General features: G+C 47.4%; 1 protein-coding gene across 1 annotated transcript in view; it reads right to left on the reverse strand.

Moving 5' to 3' along the window:
- Positions 1-21657, reverse strand: part of atic (5-aminoimidazole-4-carboxamide ribonucleotide formyltransferase/IMP cyclohydrolase) — a 46726-nt gene extending 25069 nt beyond the window's left edge. The window contains 3 exon segments of the mRNA XM_069933941.1: positions 821-897; positions 13109-13235; positions 21533-21657. Of these exon segments, the coding sequence (XP_069790042.1) occupies positions 821-897; positions 13109-13235; positions 21533-21617 (289 nt within the window). The 5' untranslated portion in view covers positions 21618-21657.
- Positions 21658-23206: the final 1549 nt, after the last annotated feature.

The raw sequence follows: 23206 nt of genomic DNA on the forward strand, positions 1-23206 counted from the left end.
GTACAGAGTTTATACGTTCTTCCCGTGTCTGCATGGGCTTCCTTCAGCTGCTCTGGTCTCCCATCACCCTTCAAAACGTGCGGGGATTGTTAGTTCATTTGGGTGTAATTGGGCGGCATGGGTTTAAATGGCTGGAATAGGGTTCTACCATGTTGTAAATAAAATTTTGAAAATTAAATTTAAAAGTTCAAGTACAGTACATCAAATGCATTGGTTATTTGGGTGGTACAGTTAGCTACTCCTATTTTAATCTGGCACTGTCTGTTAGGAGTTTGCATGTTCTGCCCCACACTCTTAAGTATGGAAGAACAGAGGGCCTTTGGGGTCCAAATCTATAGATCTCGAAAGATTGCCGGCCCTCATTAATTGAGGGATAGAAGGTCAAGAGCCATGAGGTGATTATGTTCAGTTCTGGTCACCTCAGGAAGGATGTGGAAGCTTTGGAGAGGGAGGGCACAAAGGAGATTGATCAGTAAGTGGCCTGGATTGGAGAACGCGTCTGATGAGGGAAGGTTAACTGAGCTGAGGCTTTTCTCTTTGGAGTGAAGAAGTCTGAGGGGTGACTTAACTGAAGTCTACAAGATTATAACGGTTGGGGGGCCGGGACCTTCTTCCCCAGCAAAGATAGCAAATGCCAGAGAACATTGGGACAAGGCGAGGTGAGGAAACTTCAGGGGATTTGTCAGGGCTATTTTCTTTTCTTTACACAGCAAACAGTGGAATGTATTACCGGGGTGGTGGTGGAGGGCTGGTACCGGCCTGGAATGTTCTATTTGACCACAAAACGACAGAAAATGTCTCACCCCAGTTGGTCACTCACCTCCGTGCACTGCAGGATGTAGAGTCTTCACTCGCCCCCCCAACATTTCGGAAAAACCGGTGATTTCTGACACATCCCTGGGGAGGCAAGAGCAAGCCACTGCAATTAATTACTTTCCACAAGCTTGATGTCTCCGCGACACAGGGGACGGTGCATCATCCCAGCTCAGTCACTGAATAGCCAAGCTCTTGCTGCCCTAATCAGGGACGGACCCGACACCACAGCACTGACTGCACCATTGCAGACTGGGAATATTTATTACCTGTCTCTTATTTATGGCAAATAAAAATCTCAGCAGGTAACGCAGCATCTACAGGAAGAAAAGGTAACAGACATGGGCTCTTTGTCAGGTCTACAGCCTGAATTAAAATGGTGGGGATGGGGACGGGGCAGATGGAGGAGCACAGGCCCACAGGTGTAAACAATTGGGAAGGGAGAAGAGGGAATAAAAAGTGGAGGTGGGTCTTCTGAATGGAGGAGGAAGGGGGTGGGGAGTTGGATGAAAGGGGAGAGGGAGAGAGAGAAAGGGGGGAGAGAAAGAGAGGAGAGAGAAAATGAGAGAAAGGAGAGAGAGAGAAAGAAAAAGAAAGAGGGATTTATCAGAAACTGGGGAAGTTGACGTTAATGACGTCTGCTTCGACAGAGCCCAGACAAAATATTAAGTATTGTTCCTCCAATTTGCAGAAGCCTCAGTTCTTTTACATAGGTTTACAATTTAGAGATTTTCTTTACAAGTACCTTTTTGACTATGGCAAGTAAGAATTTTCATAGCACAGGCAGACTGTATAATGCGCGTGACAATAAACTCATTGGGGTCAGCTGCCAACCCACGAATCAGAGGATTGAGGCTTCAGGTCCCACTCCACCACCAGCGTGATCAAGGTGCAGTTTTTTTTCTGGCATGGGACACTCAAACAGAAACCAATATTCCCGTCAAATTAGTGTGCAAAAACCAAAATCTTGGGCTCTGTGCTGCAGAATCAACCAAGTCTCCTGGGAAATATTTGGCCCTCCGTCAACAAAAATAAGATGAACGTCTTTTTATTTCCTTCTCCACTCTGCGAGCTGCCAGAAGTAAAAACACAAAGCTGGGAAACTCAGCAGGTCAAAAGCGCATGTTAAACAGCAAAGATACAGAACTAACATTTCTGGCTTGAGCCCTTCATCAAGGTATCAACAAAATGTGGGCAGGTGCCTGATTAAAAGGTGGGGGTGGGGGGGGGGGTGGGAGCACCAGCCTACAGGCAGGAAGTAATAGGTGGATAAGGGTGGGAGAGCACACCAGCATACAAGGGGAAGGAGAGGTGGCTCTGTCATTGGAGAGGGAAGGGGGGGTTGGAGGGTGACGGGCCCAGAGGACCCCAAAACCCAGCAGCGATAGAAATTCACCAAGACAAATGGTCACTTAAACAAAAGTTGCTCTTAATTTTCTTTAAACATGAAAATAGGATCAAACTAACTTATTATTGTTAACTTAACCCCCTTCTAATCCTAAGCGCACGTGTATGTAATATGGGCATAAGTTCAGAAAAGTTCTTTGATTCACAGTCCAATCTCACTCCTCCATGTTTACTGGTTGCAGGCAATTCTTATATTGTGCACAGAATTCAACATTTATAAAGTTCATCAGGCTTTGGTGCTTGAAAGGTAAATGGTTACCGCTCAGGAAGGTCAGTTTTCAGAGAGAGATTTGTTGGTCGTTGGACAACCAGAACTGATTCCTTCAGATCAGCCACTTCAACGTCTTGCTGAAGAAACTTGCCCCCTCAGGGTTCTCCAGATGATAACCTCTTTCTTTCAGGTCACTGCAGAGTTCCCTCTTGTTTCTCTTATTTCAAGTGAAGCATTAGACAGACAGTCGTCTCCTCTTGCATGAAACACAAGGGCTTTGACCAGACTGAACTAACCAGTCTTCAAAATGGGGATTTTCTACAAGCTTGTTCACGCTTCTCTCTCTCTCACACACACACACACACACACAAAACTTGGTTTCAAAATGGGGTTTCAAACAAGGTTCCAAAAGCCACTGCAGAAAACCAGCAGTCTCTCGCTCTCTTTCTCTCAGAGAAAGCCTGTTTGTTCTCCACTCTTTCTTTTTTTGGCTTGGCTTCGTGGACGAAGATTTATGGAGGGGTATGCCCACATCTGCTGCAGGCTCGTTGGTGACTGACAAGTCCGATGCGGGACAGGCAGGCACGGTTGCAGCGGTTGCAAGGGAAAATTGTTTGGTTGGGGTTGGGTATTGGGTTTTTCCTCCTTTGTCTTTTGTCAGTGAGGTGGGCTCTGCAGTCTTCTTCAAAGGAGGTTGCTGCCCGCTGAACTGTGAGGCGCCAAGATGTTCTCCACTTTCTGCTTGCAAAACTACATGACTTTCTTGGAAAAGCAAACTGCATTTAGATGGACTGTGCCGAGTCTGTTCATCTGTTGCTTTCCAAAACAATAATCCATGACTCCACAGCATGTCCAATTAACACCTACTTGTGAAGTCCTTCAGCAAAGTCCATCATCTTTACAAAGGCACAGGGAGTCTGGACTGTCTGGCTGGAGCAGAGCTCTGGCATTTTAAATGACATCTGTGCTGTGAAGTCTTTGTGTTTATTTGTGACCTACACTACACCCACAATCTATCTCCTAAAACCATATCTATACATAATATAAAATATAACATAATCTGTCACAGGAGAGCTGGAGGAAAGGAGACAGAGGGATGGGGAAGAGAGGGAGAACGGGGAGTGGTCCAGCAGAAGCTGGAGAAGTTGGTGTTAATGCAATCCGGTTGGAGAGTGCCCAGATGGAATATTAGGTGCTACTTCTCCAATTTACGGGTGGCCTCGATTTGGCAGAGCATGAGGCCATGGAGAGACAAGAGAATGGAAGTGGGACACAGAACTGAGGGGGTTGATCAGTGGGAGATCCCAGTAATGATGCGGACAGAGCGAAGCGATCTCCCAGTCTGTGTCCAGTTGCTCCAATGTAGACAAGGCCACAGCAGGTGCACCGGATGCAGTAGATTACTCATTTTACTCACCAGCTGCAAGAACTTGTTGTGTTCCTTTCAGAAGCCATATTTCTTACAATGTGAGTAGATAGATATGTTTTTGGAAGATAAATTGGGGCAGGTTTTTTAGTGTAGTCACATATAAACAGATACAGATCTTATTGAAAATACTGGAGCTCTGCTAATGCTAGACATGTCAGCTCCAGAGCCTTTGCAAAAGCTTTGGAGAGTGCCCAAGAGACTTCACTCATGGATTGTGGTTTACAAAATGCAACAGATGAAAGAGCTTGTCGGAGCCACATTCTGTCTGGAGGGGAACTTGCTGTTCTAGGAGGGTCAGGTGGTTTTGCAAGCAGAGAGTCAAACAGGCTTTCTCAGAGAGAGAGAGAGAGAGAGAGAGAGAGAGAGAGAGAGAGTGTTACAGTCAGCAACAGCAGCTGGGACTGGAACAGGACAAGCTGGCAAGCTTGTGGAAAGCCCCATGTGAAAGACGGGCTGTGAGTGCTTAGTTCAGCCTGGTCAAAGACCTTGTTGTTCATGCAAGAGGAGAGGACTGGCTGTCTAATGTTCCACTTGGAATAAGAGAAACAAAAAGGCACTCTGTGGTGACCTGAAAGAAAGAGGCTATCATCTGGAGAACCCTGAGGTGGCAAGTTTCTTCGGCAAGACGCTGAAGTGGCTGATGGAAGTAAATCAGCCATGAGTGTCAATGTACAACAAATTTCTCTGAAAACCCACAAGAACCTTCCTGAGCGGTAACCATTACTTTTCAAGCACCAAAGCCTGGTGAACTTTATAAATGTTAAATTCTGTGCATAGTATAAGAATTGCCTGCAATCAGTGAACTTGGAGGAATGAGATGTGAGATTGGCCTGTGAATCAAAGAACTTTTCTGAACTTACACACACATTACATACACGTGTGCTTAGAAATAGAAGGGGGTTAAGTTAGGTTAGTTAAGTCAATTGTAATAAGTTAAAGTTTGATTCTATTTTCATGTTTAAAGATAATTCAAAGCAACTTTTGTTTAAGTAACAATTTGTCTTGGTGAATATCTATTGCTGCTGGATTTTGGGGTCCTCTGGGCTCATAACAATAATTTGAGTACTATCTGTGAAGGGCTTTGTGAATATCCCATAGAGTAAAACCCGTTACCCACCACCTACAGGGAATGATAGATACTGGATTAGCTAGTTTTCCTGTTGTGTTGCGTGAATGGCGAAGTAGCGGTGAGATACGCCAATTTTAAAATTCCATATTTTTTACCCATTTTCTGCGATTTTTTTGACGGTGGCTTGAGGTCGCCAGTTCCTTGAATTCCGGATAACAGGGGTTTTACTGTACCTCCCCTTTCTTGGACAGGGTCTTTAACATTCTGTCCAGTCGCAGATCGGAAAACATGCTCAGGTTCTAGCTTCGCTGGCAGCGCGCAAGGAGAACAATACTTCGAACACCAAAGCAAAGAACCATCCACACTTCACTACCAGTCACGTATCTCAACCGTCCCTTGGATGCCTCTGTGTCTGAGTCATGTCTGTTATAAGTAAGAGCAGACACGGGCCAGTCGGCTTGAAGCTTGCTCAGCTATTTACAGTAAACCCCATTATCCGAAATTCAAGCAACCGGCAAAAAAAACATGGAAAATAAATAAGCAAAAAAAAACTCCTGAAAGTTTAAAGGTGGCACCCCCCCAGTGGTTAGCTTGCCAATCACACAATCTCAAGCAGCCGGCACATTCACTTATCTGGCATCTACCAATCCCCATCGTTGTCAAGATACTGGGGTTTTTCTTACTATAGGTATAAACATACAGGTTTAAAATTGGCCAACAAGCCAATCAAGTAACCAGAAAATACTACCAATCCAGAGGCTTTAATGCAATAAGATCCAGCGCTTCGCTTTCTAACCCCAATTCTCATCAAGTTTATTGTCATCTGATTATACAAGTTCAACCTGACAAAACAGTGTTCTCCAGTTCTAAGTACAAAACACGCAAACACACAACCCGATGTAGCACACGTACAAACAAACCACACATATGCATAAGCACTTTTCCTATACAAATAGTCAGTAAGGTCGGATCAGATACAGCAATGAGCTCTCCGAACCCTTCTCCATTGACAACGGCGTGAAGCAAGGCTGCATCCTCGCACCAACCCTCTTTACTATCTTCTTCAGCATGATGCTGAAACAAGCCATGAAAGACCTCAACAGTGAAGATGCTGTTTACATCCGGTACCGCACGAATGGCAGTCTCTTTAATCTGAGGCGCCTGCAAACTCACACCAAGACACAAGAGCAACTTGTCCGTGAACTACTCTTTGCAGACGATGCCGCTTTAGTTGCCCATTCAGAGCCAGCTCTTCAGCGCATGATGTCCTGTTTTGCGGAAACTGTCAAAATGTTTGGCCTGGAAGTTAGCCTGAAGAAAACTGAGGTCCTCCATCAGCCAGCTCCCCACCGTGACTATCAGCCCCCCCACATCTCCATCGGGCACACAGAACTCAACACGGTCAACCAGTTTACCTACCTCGGCTGCATCATTTCATCTGATGCAAGAATCGACAAAGAGATAGACAACAGACTCGCCAAGGCAAATAGCGCCTTTGGAAGACTACACAAAAGAGTCTGGAAAAACAACCACCTGAAGAAACACAAAGATCAGCGTGTACAGAGCTGTTGTCATACCCACGCTCATGTTCGGCTCCAAATCATGGGTCCTCTACCGGCATCACCTATGACTCCTAGAACGCTTCCATCAGCATTGTCTCTGTTCCATCCTCAACATTCATTGGAATGACTTCATCACCAACATCAAAGTACTCAAATCCATGCTGCTGAAGACCCAAATGCGCTGGGTGGGTCACGTCTCCAGAATGGAGGACCATCGCCTTCCCAAGATCGTGTTATATGGCGAGCTCTCCACTGGCCACCGAGTCAGAGGTGCACCAAAGAAAGAGGTACAAGGACTGCTTAAAGAAATCTCTTGGTGCCTGCCACATTGACCACCGCCAGTGGGCTGATATCGCCTCCAACCGTGCATCTTGGCGCCTCACAGTCCAACAGGCAGCAACCTCCTTTGAAGAAGACCACAAAGCCCACCTCACTGACAAAAGACCAAGGAGGAAAAACCCAACACCCAACCCCAACCAAACAATTTTCCCTTGCAACCGTGCCTGCCTGTCCCGCATCGGACTTGTCAGTCACCAACGAGCCTGCAGCAGATGTGGACATACCCCTCCATAAATCTTCGTCCGCGAAGCCAAGCCAAAGAAGAAAGAAGAAAAGTCAGTAACTATGAGGGTCTCAGATGGTTTAGTGTGAGCAGTTCCTTTGGTCTTTCAGCGTTCCCATTGCCTGTGGGAAGGAAGTTGCTCCTCAGCCTCGTGCAGCCTTCTGCATCTATGTCTGGACACAGATTATTTTTCACTGACCACCCCCCCCCCCCCCCACCCTTGCTTGTCAAGTATCTGTTTGTTCCATATTCAGTGTGACTTCCTTACCCAATGACCTGGCCTCCACAGCCATCTGTAGCAAAGGATTCACTCACCCCCTCTGGTTGAAGAGACATCATCATTTGTGTTTGAAAGAGGTGTCCTTTTACTCAGAGGCTGTTCCCTCTGGTCCTAGGCTCTCCCGTTACTAGAAACATCTCTCCACATCCTCTCTTTCCAACCATTTTAATATTCAGGGTGCTTCAATAAGATCCACCCTCATCCTTCTTAATTCCAGCGAGTACATGCCTCGAGCCATCAAACGCACCTTGCTCGTTTGCCCTCTCAGTATTCAGATGGGTGGTATAGTAAAACCCCGGTATCTGGCACCTTTGGGGATTGGTAGATACCAGATAAGTGAATTTTCCGGTTGCTTGAGATTGCATTGCGTGGATTGGAAAACTAACGACATGGTGCGCCAACTTTAAACTTAAGTATTTCTTACTTATTTATTTTCTGCAATTTATTTTTTGCCGGTTGCTTGAGGCTGCGGGTTGCTTGAATTCCAGCAACTGTATAGGATCTTGGTGAGACCACACCAGGGCTATCGTGCACACTTTCGGTCCCCTCGTGGCAGGGAAGACATTGGTAACAGCAGTGAAGAGATTCACAAGAATGTCGCTGGGATTGGCGGGTAAAAATTACAAGGAGATGCAGGACAGACTGGGACTTTCCCTGCTGGAACGCAGGAGGCTATGTGGGGGAGACGTGGCAGAGGTTTAATAAATCGTGAGGGCAAAGATGAAGTAAATAGTCACTGCCTTTTTCCCAGGGAAGGGGATCTAAAACTAAAGGATATGGAATTAAAGTGAGAGGAAGGAACCAGAGGGGCAGCTTCTTCATACAAATGTTCCCCCACTTATAATGGTCCGAGACGATTTTTCAGTTAGAATCCATACTTTCAATTTCGATCTGTTCACACGCTTGCGATAGGCGGTACGTCACTTTCTCTCATGATGCTGGGTGACGGCAGCGTCATGTGAAAGTATGGTACAGAAAACTCTCTCACGATGCTGTTCTGTCAAGAAGAAACACCCCAACATGCCATGTGAATCTCCTCCTTCTGGCAAGAAGAAAAAGAGGGAAGAAACTGATGACCCCGTCGCCTTAGCATCCTGTCCACCCAGGATTCACTTTTAGTCCAAAGCTTCGAACATTCTTCATGCCCAGTGTGCTTTCACCTGTGTACAGTAATGGTTTTCTCAATGTAGCAGTAAAGGCTTTGAGGAATATGGGAGGGACACAGACAAATAGGAGAGGTTGGGTCCAAGTACCTATTTCCACGCTGTAGATCAGTGACTTTATGACCTGTTGAATGCACGCTATTTGAGTGGCAAGCACAGATCTTGGTAAATTTCCCTGCTCTCCATCAAAGCAGGACTCCAACTTTACTGAACCTTTCTCCCAAACAAGGCCATGGTAGCAGGTTTAAAACAATGCCACAAGGTCCTTTACAACCCAGGTATTATTTGTTGGTGTCTAAAACCTCGATCACCCCAAATGTGACCAACGTGAAATCCATCCCATAAATGCAATGAATATTTCCTTTCACAACAGGAAGCACTGCTCTCACCCTGCCTAGGGTGAGTCCAGGGTTCGAATCCTGTGCTGTCTGTAAGGAGTCTGTATGTTCTCCCCGTGTCTGTGTGTGCTTTCCCCAGGGCCTCCAGTCTGCTCCCACCATTCGAAACGTTCCGGGGAGGGAAGGTTGCGGCACTGACTCGTGGGCCAGAATGGCCTGTCTCTATGCTGTATGTCTAAATTATTTTTTAATTTAAAAGCTTGTTCACTCTCACTTGCCTGTGAAGCTCCTCTTGGATTCTCCCATTATACATCGACACTGGGAACAATTCTGAAAACACCAACTTGCATGAAATCCACCCACAAACACAATGAACATTTCCTTTGACACCAGGAAGCGTGCTGTCATCCTGCCCAGGTCCTATATCCAAAGTAGAAACACCAACACCAAGAATGCTGGAGGAACTCAGCAGGCCATGCAGCGGGGTGGGGGGGGCGTCCCTCCAGCATTTTAAGGCCCATCACAGCGTCTGTGGACTGTCTTGCTTTGCACTATTTTCCAAGGTCAGCCTTTCCTTTCTCAACGCCTGCACCAAGATGAGGAAAAACTGTTTTACCCAGAGCAGCGAATCTGTGGAGTTATCTACCCAGGGATGCGGATACACATGTAAGGTTCAGTTCAATGGATTTTTTACATCAGAAAGCAATTATAAAGGCAGGTGGGCAGAGTTGAGTCAGGGACCAGATCAGCCACGATCTCACTGAACACCAGATGGCTGACTCCTGCTCCTATGTTCTAATTCAGCTTTGGCTTCCCCCCCACCGCCCCAATCCAGCCAAAAACAAACCTCCCTCCCCTAGTCAATTCTCTCCTTCCCTCTCTCCTGAGTCCCATCCATATCCAGTTAAGTCTGTTAATCCTCCCATTGCCTTTTATTCCCCCCCACCCCCCCAAACAACAGCCATTTAATTCAGGCCCCTGCCTACTTTTTGCTCAGGCCCGAAATGTTGGGAATACAGCTTTACCTCCAATGGCACTATGAGACCGCCGAGTTCCTCTAGATTTGTGATTTTGAAAAGAAAAATTGAGACAGACAGTACGGTAACAGGCCCACAGGTCCACGCTGCCCAGTTTATCCCCAATTAACCTACAGCCCCCTCCTTGCGCGCTGCCGGCAAAGCTAGAACCTGAGCATGTTTTGAACCATGGGAGAAAACAGGACCCCCGGGGAAAACCCATGCAGACACAGGGAGAACGTACCAACTCCTTAGAGACAGCGTGGGATTTGAACCCAAGTCCAGTCCCGATCGTTGCCACTATAAAGGTGTTGCACTAACCTAGCCGCCCACGTTTAACTATAGTCACAGGAGGTTTCATTCCATGTAAAACATATCCATTTTCTCCATTCCCCCAGACAACCTCCTGGTGAATCTCCTCTGCACTCTCTCCAGTGCAGTCACATACTAAATGCAAGATAGCCAAAACTGCACACAAAAGGGTTATGAACTTCAAGTTCCTGGGTGTCAACATGTCTGGAGAGCTCATCACATTGATGCAATCACTAAGAAGGCTCACCAACGACTATTCTTGGTGAGGAGATTTGGTATGTCACCAAAGACTCTTGCAAATTTCGACAGGTGTACCATGGAGAGCATTCTGACCAATTGTATCATTGTCTGGTACAGAGGTAACAATGCACAGGACAGGAGAAAATTCCAGAGTTGTAACCTTATCCAGTGACATCACAAGCTCCAATCATCATTCTATTGAAAGCATCTACAAGAGAGTGTCTAAAGAAAGCAGCCTCTCTCCTCAAAGACCCCCACCACCTAGGCTGTGTCCTCTTCACACTGCTACCATCAGGGGAAAAGGTACAGAAGCCTAAAGACGAGCACTCAATGACCCAAGAACAGGTTCCTCCCCGCTGCCATCAGATTCCTGAACGGACACTGCCTCACTTTCTCTTATTCTTTGCACTAATTTAGTTGTTTTTAAAATGTAATTGTACAGCAATATTTCCATTGTGATGCTGCCTTAAAACAACAAATAGCGCAACATGCACATGACAATAAATTCTGAATCAATATTTCAACTGTGGTCCAAAGTTTCTTGAAGCTGTACCATGAGCTCCTTTGCATTCCGTGCCCGAGTTAATGAAGGCCAACACACCTATTTCACGGATCTATGGGTATACACACCAAGATCCCACTGTTCCACAATAGGCCCAGGGACCTACCATTCTTGGTGCAAATCATGTTCTAATTTTACCTCTTAAAATGGACATCAAGATTTCATTCTTAATCCCTTTTCTCTCCCATTCTCTAAAGGAAAGGTTATCCATTGTGAAAGGGATTAGTTGATTTTGTGTCAATATTAATTTTGGTAGTTGATAAATTGTTTTTTTCCTTTCTACGTGAATCTTCTTCCAAATGTTGAGCAGATGGTACAGTACTGGTGAATTCCTACGTTGCACCTGCTTTTCATCCCACTTATATAGTATATGTTCAGGTATCTTCTCCCCTATTTTATCTAGCTCTAACCTGGTCCAATCTGGTTTTTCCCTTGTTTGATAAAAATCTGATAGTTATCTTAATTGTGCTGCTCTATAATAAGTTTGGTAGCTGTAAGCCCCCTTGTTTGTACCATTCTGTTAATTTATCCAGTGCTATCCTCGGTTTCCCCCCTTTTCATAAGAATTTCCTTATTATTTTCTTTAGCTCATTTAAGAATTTCTCTGTTAGGTAAATTGGTAATGATTGAAATAGGTATTGTATCCTTGGGAAGATGTTCATTTTAATACAGTTTACCCTTCCTATCATGTAGTGGTAAATCTTCCCAGTGCTCTAAGTCACCTTGTAATTTATTCATTAGGATATGAAGCACAAAAAAGATTTATTATGATAGCCTTAGCTGTAGCAAAAAAATGTATAATGTCAACTTGGAAATCAGAAGAAAACCTGAGAATACAGCAATGGTACATAGAAATGAATAAATGTATTCCACTGGAAAAAATAACATATAATTTAAGAAATAACATCACAATATTCGAACAAATTTGGGAACCGTACATGGAGCACAACAGAGAAATCCTACCATGGACCTCCACCACCTAAAATGACAAAATGAGAAGACTAAATGAACTGACCCAGTGTGTAAAAGTAGATGACACAATTTTCTTGTTTATTTTCATTGTGTGAAGACTTTTTTTAATGGGTTTATTGTATCGTATATGTTGAACATTTAGTGGGTAGGGAGGGGGGTGGGAAGGAGGGAGGGAAGGGAGGGGAGGAGGAAAAGGGGGAGAAAATGACACTGTGTATATTCAAGAGGGAAATGTTTATGTGTATTTTGGTTAATATGGTTCATAGTGTGAAAAATAAAAAATTTTTAAAAAAATATTTCATTCTGTTTGCTAATGTTCCATCTGACTTGCTCCTACCATTGATTACAGCTATTCCCCGACATACGAGTTCTGTTCTGGTCATATCCCGAAATGGATGTAACGTTGGCTTGGCATGTACTCCTCACATTATGTCCCCAAACTGATCCTACTGCCCGCGTTCTCCTGAGAGCCCGCTATCAGCCCCCACACTGATCCCACTGTCCCGCACTCTCCCGACAGCCTACTATCAGTCGCCACACTGATCCTACTGCCCACGTTCTCTCGACAGCCCGCTATCAGTCCCCACACTGATCCCATTGCCCCACACTCTCCCGACAGCCTACTATCAGTCCCCACACTGATCCTACTGCCCCGCACTCTCCCGACAGTCGCTATATGTCTTCATTGATCCCACTGCACCATGCTCTCCCGACAGCCCACTATCAGTCCCCACACTGATCCCACTGCACCATGCTCTCCTGACATCCCGCTATCAGTCCCCACACTGATCCTACTGCCCTGCACTCTCCCGACAGCCCACTCAGCCCTAAAACATTGGTTTTACATTAGGGTTAGGATTTTACATTTTTGCCATAAAGAACGCTGAATGACCTGCTGAGTTATCCCAGAATTCAAAACCTACAAGGGTTGTAGGTCAACTGAGTACAGACATGTGGGCAGAATGGCCAGTTACCGTGCTGTTCATCTAAATTTAAAATACATTTAAACTTTTGCGTATCGTTTCTACATTCACAACATTGGCACTTTCCTGTTTAAATCACACCTTAACCGTGCTAAATGATAGTCTGCAATTGAGCACAGAGAACAGAAGATTCGGGTATCTGAGAGAGCCACGCGCTAGCATGCGGCACACTCCCCCCTCATCCTTCACCTGACAGTGAGCGCAGCCTCTCGCAGAGCCTTTGCCGTCCCACCAGAAGCCACGAGGGAGAGGCCGACGGAAACCAGGCTCCTGGCGAAGTCCACCAGACCAGTCTTATCAGAAACGCTCAGCAACGCTGCAAGACACAATTGGTATGGGTGTTAGAAGTAGCAGGAGGTAAGGAGATTGCCAATAACTCCCACAAATCTGCCCTGCATGGGTCTGGATCGCGCCTGCCCTGCATCGGTCCAGATTGTGTCTGGCCTGCGACCTAACTCCATACACCTATCTTTATCTTGTCCTTTAATAAAATGGGTCAAAAATCCATAATTTTTAAAAATAAATTAAATTGAGAGCCAAAAAATCCCATCCACTTTTGGAGGGCGTAATGAAACCGGGGCACCCGGCGGAAACCCATACAAGTCATGGGGAGAAAGTACAAACCTCCTTATAGACAGTGGTAGCTCCAACTCAGGTGGCTGAAACAGCATTCCGCCCTCTTTAGACTTAACAGTAACAGCTGGTCGAAAATGATTTGCAATTCTAATAAGGCAGTTCTAGGGATACAACTTCACCTTCTCAAGCCCTATCTCCATTGTCTCTTCTTTGGCTTGGCTTCGTGGACGAAGATTTATGGAAGGGGTAAAAAGTCCACGTCACCTGCAGGCTCGTTTGTGGCTGACAAGTCCGATGCGGGACAGGCAGACACGGTTGCAGCGGTTGCAGGGGAAAATTGGTTGGTTGGGGTTGGGTGTTGGGTTTTTCCTCCTTTGCCTTTTGTCTACATTCAGAGCTTGACGTCCTGCTTTGCGGAAACTGCCAAAATGTTTGGCCTGGAAGTCAGCCTGAAGAAAACTGAGGTCCTCCATCAGCCAGCTCCCCACCATGACTACCAGCCCCCCCACATCTCCATCGGGCACACAAAACTCAAAACGGTCAACCAGTTTACCTATCTCGGCTGCACCATTTCATCAGATGCAAGGATCGACAATGAGATAGACAACAGACTCGCCAAGGCAAATAGCGCCTTTGGAAGACTACACAAAAGAGTCTGGAAAAACAACCAACTGAAAAACCTCACAAAGATAAGCGTATACAGAGCCGTTGTCATACCCACACTCCTGTTCGGCTCCGAATCATGGGTCCTCTACCGGCACCACCTACGGCTCCTAGAACGCTTCCACCAGCGTTGTCTCCGCTCCATCCTCAACATCCATTGGAGCGCTCACACCCCTAACGTCGAGGTACTCGAGATGGCAGAGGTCGACAGCATCGAGTCCACGCTGCTGAAGATCCAGCTGCGCTGGATGGGTCACGTCTCCAGAATGGAGGACCATCGCCTTCCCAAGATCGTATTATATGGCGAGCTCTCCACTGGCCACCGTGACAGAGGTGCACCAAAGAAAAGGTACAAGGACTGCCTAAAGAAATCTCTTGGTGCCTGCCACATTGACCACCGCCAGTGGGCTGATAACGCCTCAAACCGTGCATCTTGGCGCCTCACAGTTTGGCGGGCAGCAGCCTCCTTTGAAGAAGACCGCAGAGCCCACCTCACTGACAAAAGGCAAAGGAGGAAAAACCCAACACCCAACCCCAACCAACCAATTTTCCCTTGCAACCGCTGCAATCGTGTCTGCCTGTCCCGCATCGGACTGGTCAGCCACAAACGAGCCTGCAGCTGACGTGGACTTTTTACCCCCTCCATAAATCTTCGTCCGCGAAGCCAAGCCAAAGAAAGAACATTCAGAGTAACCAACATTTCACCAACTGCATCGTTTTATTCCCCTTGCTTCCCATTAAGCCCCCTCCTCCATTTTTCTGCTGCGTCCTCCCTCCCTTAGCCATCCATGACCTCCCGCCTGGGGGCTTGTGCTCCTCTCCGCCCCCCCCCCTTTTGTTTGGGTGGCTGCCAACATTTTGCTCACACCTTGATGAAATGTCGGGTTACGTATCTTTGCCTTTGCCATATAAATGCATTATTTGACTCGTTGAGTTCCTCGTGTTTTTGCTTCAGTCACGGTGTCTGCCAATTACTGCACCCCATAATCTTTTGGATTCCACAGTAAGCAATGCTCTTTCAAGTGCTCTCATTTTTCTGTTCAACACTCTGTGTGGCCTTCTGGTAAACTTAACCACACAATCGCTCCAAAATGTCCTTAATGATGCAAGTTCCCACAATTCTCAGTGTTGTATCTCAGGACCAGGCACTTTGGGCTGGACTGGTGGTTCTCAACCTTTTTCTTCCCACTCACATCCCACTGTTAGTAATCCCTCTGCCATCGGGGCTCTGTGATTAGTAAGGAATGGGATGTGAGTGGGAAGGAAAGGTTGAGAATCACTGCTCTAGAGCCAATTTTGCTTGAGAAAAATTGTCATTGGCCCATTTCGAGTCAATGAGGGACAATTAAAACAGTGGTTTTCAAACTTTTTCTTTCCACCCACATACCATCTTAAGCAATCCCTTACTAATCATAGAGCACCTATGGCATAGGGAATATTTAAAATGATGTGTGAGTGGAAAGAAAAAGATTGAGAACCACTGGATTAGAGTCTACCCCAATTCTCAGGCCCCAATTAACACTCATCCCATTTTGTCTCTCCCTCTCCCCAGATTCTACCATTCATCCACACACTAGTGAGTCTACCAATGCAGTAATGTTATTGCGCCAGCGATCGGAATTTGAATCCCACGCTGTCTGTAAGGAGATTGTACCCTCTTCCTGTGTCTGCATGGGTTTCCTCTGGGGACTCTGGTTTCCTCCCACTCTTCAAAGCGCACCGGGGTTGTAGGGTAATTGGACGGCAGGGGCTCGTGGGCCAAAAGGGCCTGTTACCGCACTGTACGCCCACGTTTAAATTTAATCCAACATTGCACATCTCTAGGATGCAGGGAGGAGACACCATCAGCCCCAGAGGTCCGGATTAAATGCAGATAGATGAGGCCATGGGGCACACGGTGAACATGACGGGGCGCAGTGCCACATCTCCCACTTGCTCTCCAGTATGCTGGCTGAAAGGTTTGTCAGCCATGGCCCATTGTGACCTGCCTCGACTTCAAATTCTAAGGACAACTCGAATGGCAGGAGAGAAATGGGCGACACCAGCCTTTGTCCCAACGCAACCATCACTGATCACCTCACTCCCAACCCTATCTCCACATTCCATGATCTCAGCTATGTTCAGCTTATCTATCAAGTTTGAGCTCAAAAAGCACTTGACCACCAACTGCCCTCTGCTACAGGGAACTCCAAAGATCTAGGATTCTCTAGATCGACCCTCATTCCAAGAAAATGTCCCACCACTGCTAGACTTCCCAACCAAGAAATTTCCTTTCAGCAAAATCCTACGATCATGCAAATTCTGGAGATTCCACCCCTTGTACCTGTTAACAGCCGATGTTTCAATCAAATCACCCATTTCCCAGATCATGGTAGGTTTGACTGAAACATCAACCCCACCAACCATTTTTATTTTCTGCCACACCCTTGCTTATCAAGACCCTATAAATCAAATGTATATGTTTATTTCCAGAATGTATTTTTTATTGATGAATGAGAGCCCAAAGCCAAGTGTGCATAAATCTAGGGTGAGATGGGAGCCCCACAATTGATGAACCACTCTAGTCAGATCTATGTCAGGGAAGTTTGATGGCTACTATCAATGCCAGGTATAGATTGGCCCATTATTATTTTCTCCATCAGCTGTACCTCACCCCACAGAAATTACACCAATATAAACCTGATTTATCAGAGATGTGTTTTAGGTGCGGGATTGAGGTAGGTTCCTTTTTTTTTTAAACAATCTACCCAGCTTTGCACGAATGCAAGGCCCTTCTGTTATGGCCTCTGTGACACCCTAACCAAGATCACAGGAGCCACCTTCTCAGTAGACCTAGAGCTGTGTCTTTTAGGGAACTTTACCAGAGTTGGTAGATCACTAAATAATTCTCAAATTAAATTCATAGAAAGTGCATTGTGTGTGGCCAGGAAGTGCACAGCGGTAACATGGAAGTCACACTCCCATCTACTCCTGGATTGGTGGTCTTCAGAGATGAATCCCACTTGAAAAGGTCACGTACAATCTCAGGAAGGGATATAACACCTTCCTAAAAAATCTGGCAGCCTTATTTAGAGCATATAGGTACCTCACTGGTGCCAATATAGGGTTACAATCGCTACTGGCTGTCCAGTAAACCTCTGTAAAGATTTTAACGCTGTGGTATTATCATGTCTCCATGTTTTACTGTACACACAGACAATGGGATTTTGTTTGTTTCTTTTTCTTTGTTCTTTCTGTTTAATAGGACTTGTACAGAGGGGAGGGGGTGAAGGGGGGGGGTGGGGCGGTTCCCTTGACGTTTTGTATTTGATATGATTGTTAAATATACAGTACAACTCCGATTATCTGAAATCATATTCTCCCAAATTCTCATTTATCCAAAACTTCAGATAAACGAGGATATCCAAAACAAATCAGAAATTCTCATTTATCTACATTTTTTTTTTCTGGATTCACCCGACCCAAAATTAGAACCACAGTTGTCCTTGTCTCATGTAACTCCCTCCTCTCTCTTTCCATTTCTTCTTTACCTTCCCCTATTGACTTTTCTCTCCAACTCTCCCTCTCAAACTGTCTCCCAGCCGCAAGGACTAAATTTAATTTAAATTTAACCCTCAAGCACGTGGCTCAATCTTTTATCCTTCAATAAAAGCAACTTCCCCTGTCACTGGATAATCAAAGCCACTCCATCTTAAAATCCATGCTGCACCCATCATTACATTACCAGAACCCATAGTGCCCCTGTACTCGAAAAAGGCGACATCTGTGAGGGAGCCCAATGTACCATTTGCTTTCTGGGCTTTTTAAATGTACTTCCAGCATCTCAGGAACCAGCACATCCACATCATTTTGCCCGTATCAGTTCCCCACCATTTAAAGACCAATTAATCAGGCTCTTCAGCAGAACGCTGAAGGTGGAGCTTTGCCAATTTATCCTTCAAGCCGAGCAATTTTTGCCATGATGAAATCCATCTGTAGCAGTTTTGCCAATTAATGATTAGTTTTGTTTTGTGCTCCAAAGTTGTAAATTTGGAACGATCGCGTTGCAATTCCTAGCAAATTTGTGGTGGTGGTGAATCTTGGGTTTGTGGACTACTTTAATACTTCAGCAGCAATCTTGTTGTTCACCTTAAACTCTTCCCCCTTCAGCCATGCCTTCTGGGTTTGCATCTCACCTCCCCTCAGTGGGAAAAAAATCCTGTTTGCATTTACTCTGTCTACACCCATCAGAATTTTGTAGGCCGTGCTGCATGCCTAAATCTAGGCCACGGATTTAAGGGTGCAAGGGAGCATTGAGGAGAATTTCTTCACACAGAGTGGTGGGAGGGTGGAATGAGCTGCCAGCTGAAGTGAACAGGTACAAGGGCAGGGAGAGGTGTGGAAGGAACACAGGCTGGGTGCAGGCCATTGGGATTAGCCAGAATAACAGTCGGTATAAACGGAGCTTTTTACCGTATGAATGCTAGAGATAACCTGTTTGTTCACAGAACACTTCTTGCAGTTCTTGGTACTTTGTGACAAACTACAAATTGAACAAACCAAGCCATTTATGGTAAAAGCTCCTAATAAACTTTCTGTGAAATAACTATTCCCTCTTCTCAACCCTTCCCCAGAGAGAACTCCCCAAACGACCCAATTAGATCACTCCTCGCTATTTCGGCCATGAGTCCTCACTAACTCGTCAAGTTGTAGGCACTCTCTCACTAGCTAACCCACCAGGTACTACGTCCAGAAATGATTGTGCAACCCCAGGTCTGTTCTAAATCAGACATCCTCAACACTTTTTTGGCTATGATCCCCTTGGGACTCTGCTCAAAGTTTATCGAAACCCTTCCCTGTGAAAGCAGAATAGCTTTGCTGATTTCTTCCGGACTTCTCTCCTAAACACATCAATGATATTTTATGATTTCTGTCTGTGCCTTAAATGTGCTGTAGCCCACATTAAGAATGGCTGCTCTAGACCATGAACTGAAAGTAATTGGCACTGGTGTGAACATACACATCCCTCAATCCCAACTCTAAAAAAAAGAAGCCCCTTCACACTGACTAACACCAGTAAATTGGCCATTCAACAAACCTGTTCACACTTGCTAACCATTAAAATGGCCACTCAACTAACCCGTTCACACTGGCTAACCATTAAAATGGCCGTTCAACTAACCTGTTCACACTGGCTAACCAGTAAATTGGCCATTCAACAAACCTGTTCACACTGGCTAACCATTAAAATGGCCACTCAACTAACCCGTTCACACTGGCTAACCAGTAAATTGGCCATTCAACAAACCCGGTCACACTGGTTAACCAGTAAATTCAATAAACCAGTTCAAGAAGCCATTTTTGCCTTTCACACTGGACCACTGTTAACCGGTTCTCTACCTCCTTTCACACCCATCAGCAGGCATCCCCGGGGAGAGGGGCGTCTATCTTCCACCGGTGAGGGAAGAATTTATCCCAGAATACTCTCCTGTCCCTTTCACACTGGGCTAACCTGCACTCAGGCTTCAGATCACCCCGGCGACGATAGGCAGATCATCCCTGGAGTGATCTGACGCCTGAGTGCCGATTTGCAAGCGTTCACGCTGGCACACTGACCGGGAGATTGGCAATTACTGGGACAAAGTGCCAGTGTGAGTCAAGCCAAACCCCCCCAGGAACTGTACAAACTGTTGAACTCGTGCATCCTTGTCAGTAAACACCCACCCCAACAATCAGACTGTATTTCCCCCCAACCCCCAGGAATTCATGCAAAGCATTAGCACCATCCCCAGCACCGTATAAATAAGCTAAACTTCTCTACTCGCTACTCCCCTGGGGAATCCATGCAAACCCCTTCCCCTCCCCAGGAATCCGTGCAAACCTCCTCCAGGAATCCGTGCAAACCTCCTCCAGGTATCCGTGCAAACCTCCTCCAGGAATCCGGGCAAACCCCTTCCCCTCCCCAGGAATCCGGGCAAACCCCTTCCCCTCCCCAGGAATCCGTGCAAACCTCCTCCAGGAATCCGTGCAAACCCCTTCCCTTCCCCAGGAATCCGGGCAAACCCCTTCCCCTCCCCAGGAATCCATGCAAACCTCCTCCAGGAATCCGGGCAAACCCCTTCCCCTCCCCAGGAATCCGGGCAAACCCCTCCCCCCCCCCAGGAATTCGGGCAAATCCCCTCCTCTCCCCAGGAATCCGGGCAAACCCCCTCCCCTCCCCAGGAATCCGGGCAAACCCCCTCGCCTCCCCAGGAATCCGGGCAAGCCCCCTCCCCAGGAATCCGTGCAAACCCCCTCCCCTCCCCAGGAATCCGTGCAAACCTCCTCCCCTCCCCAGGAATCCGTGCAAACCCCCTCCCTTCCCCAGGAATCCGTGCAAACCCCCTCCCCTCCCCTCCCCTCCCTTCCCCAGGAATCCGTGCAATCCCCCTCCCCTCCCCAGGAATCCGTGCAAACCCCCTGCCCTCCCCAGGAATCCGTGCAAACCCCCTCCCCTCCCCTCCCCAGGAATCCGTGCAAACCCCCTCCCCTCCCCAGGAATCCGTGCAAACCCCCTCCCCTCCCCTCCTCAGGAATCCGTGCAAACCCCCTCCCCTCCCCTCCCCAGGAATCCGTGCAAACCCCCTCCCCTCCCCAGGAATCCGTGCAAACCCCCTCCCCTCCCCAGGAATCCGTGCAAACCCCCTCCCCTCCCTTCCCCAGGAATCCGTGCAAACCCCCTCCCCTCCCCTCCCCAGGAATCCGTGCAAACCCCCCCCCTCCCCAGGAATCCGTGCAAACCCCCCCCCTCCCCAGGAATCCGTGCAAACCCCCTCCCCTCCCCTCCCCAGGAATCCGTGCAAACCCCCTCCCCTCCCCAGGAATCCGTGCAAACCCCCTCCCCTCCCCTCCCCAGGAATCCGTGCAAACCCCCTCCCCTCCCCTCCCCAGGAATCCGTGCAAACCCCCTCCCCTCCCCAGGAATCCGTGCAAACCCCCTCCCCTCCCTTCCCCAGGAATCCGTGCAAACCCCCTCCCCTCCCCTCCCCAGGAATCCGTGCAAACCCCCCCCTCCCCAGGAATCCGTGCAAACCCCCCCCCTCCCCAGGAATCCGTGCAAACCCCTTCTCCTTCCCAGGAATCCGTGCAAACCTCCCCCGGATCCCGGGCAAACTGCAGTCTCTCAGCCCAGCAGATCCACACAGAGGCCTCCCCGGTGCTGGGGGACCAGGGCAAAGCGCCCCGGCGCGGCCCGGCCCGGCAGCACGCGCACACACACCCGGAAGCAGCGGCGAACTCTCCTCTCTCCTTCCACCCACCCCCCCAGAAACCCGTGCAAAGTCTCTCTCTTCCCCCCACCCCCCGGGGGTCTCTCCTGGTCAGCCCCGGCCACCGTGCAGACTCCGGGCGCCCTACCGAGTTCAGTGGCTGCCATCCCCGCGGCCGCCCTCCTCCAACACGTGGGCAGAGAGAGTGGGAGCGGGGCGGGTCTCCTTCTCATGTGTATTGTCCTCAGCCTTGTCTTCCCACTTTCAGTAATCCCTCTGCCATCTGGGATGAGTCAGGGATGGCTTCAAGTGGCATGTGTGGGTGGGAAGAAAAAGTTTGAAAAGCCACATCCACCTCTCACATTGGTGCCCTAGAACCACAGAAAAAAAGGATATTCGGTCCTTCTAGTCCGTGCTGACACACCCCCTCCACTCGTCCCACTGACCTGAGGCCCATTCCATAACCCTCCAGACCTCTCCCATCCATGTATCCATCCAATTTATTCTTAAAACTCAGGAGGAAGCCCCCATTCACCACGTCAGGTGGCAGCTCGTTCCACACTCCCGCCGCTCCCTGAGTGAAGAATGTTTCCCCTAAACCTTTCACCCTGAAGCTGTGTCCTCTCATATTTCTCTCTGCTAATCTAGGTGTAAACTTCTCTACTCGCTACTCCCCTTAGTGACAACCCTATCCCCCTCATAATGTTTTAAACCTCTATCAAATCTCCCCTCATTCTTCACTCCAAGGAATAAAATCCTAATCTGTTTAATATTTCCCTGTAACTCAACTCCTGAAGACCTGGCAACATCCTAGTAAATCTTCTCTGTACTCTTTCGATCCTACTGATATCCTTCCTGTGGTTAGGTGACCAAAACTGCACACAATACTCCACATTTGGCCTCACCAATGTTTTATACAATCTCACCATAAGATCCCAACTCCTGTATTCAATACTATGATTTATGAAGGCCAAGATGCCAAAAGCTTTTTTTACAATCCTGTCTATCTGTGACGCCACTTTCAGGGAATTATGTATCTGTATTCCCACATCCCTTTGTTCGTCCACACTCCTCAGTGCCCCACTATTTACGGGGTATGTCCTTCCTTGGTTGGTCCTTCCAAAATGCACCACCTCACACTTGTCTGCATTAAATCCCATCTGCCACTTTCTGGCCCATTCTTCCAGTTGGTCTAGATTGCCCTGCAAGGTTTGAAATCCTTCCTCGCTGTCCACAACGCCTCCAATCTTAGTGACATCAGCAAACCTGCTGATCCACTTGACCACATTATCATCCAGATCATTGACTTAGACAAGAGAAAACAATGATCCCAGCACCGATCCCTGAATCACAGGTCTCCAGTCTGAGAAACAATCTACTACCACACTCTGACATTTCCCATAAAACCAATTTTGAATCCAATTTACCACCACTCTATGGATACCTAGTGTCTGAATCTTCTGAACTAACTTCCCACGTGGGACCTTGTCAAAGGCCTTAAAGTCCATGTAGACAACATCATGCACTGCGTGATTCCACCAGACACATATTCCCCTCGCCTCCTTCCGCAGGGACCGCTCCCCCCCCCGTGACTCCCTTGTCCACTCCTCCCTCCCCATCAATCGTCCTCTTGAGACCTACCCCTGTGACCACAGGAGCTGCGCCCACACCTCATCCCTCACTCCTATTACATGAAATTCCCTTTTAGGCAGATTTGACACTGGCAGAAATTGCCTGGTGCCTCTTAGAGAGAGAGAGAGAGAAGCAAAAGAGAGTCCCCCCAGAGTGTCCGGGTGTCCGAGGTTTTGCCTCCAGCGCTTCC

Source organism: Narcine bancroftii, chromosome 4, assembly GCF_036971445.1.
Source record: "Narcine bancroftii isolate sNarBan1 chromosome 4, sNarBan1.hap1, whole genome shotgun sequence".
NCBI classification, from domain to species: domain Eukaryota; kingdom Metazoa; phylum Chordata; class Chondrichthyes; order Torpediniformes; family Narcinidae; genus Narcine; species Narcine bancroftii.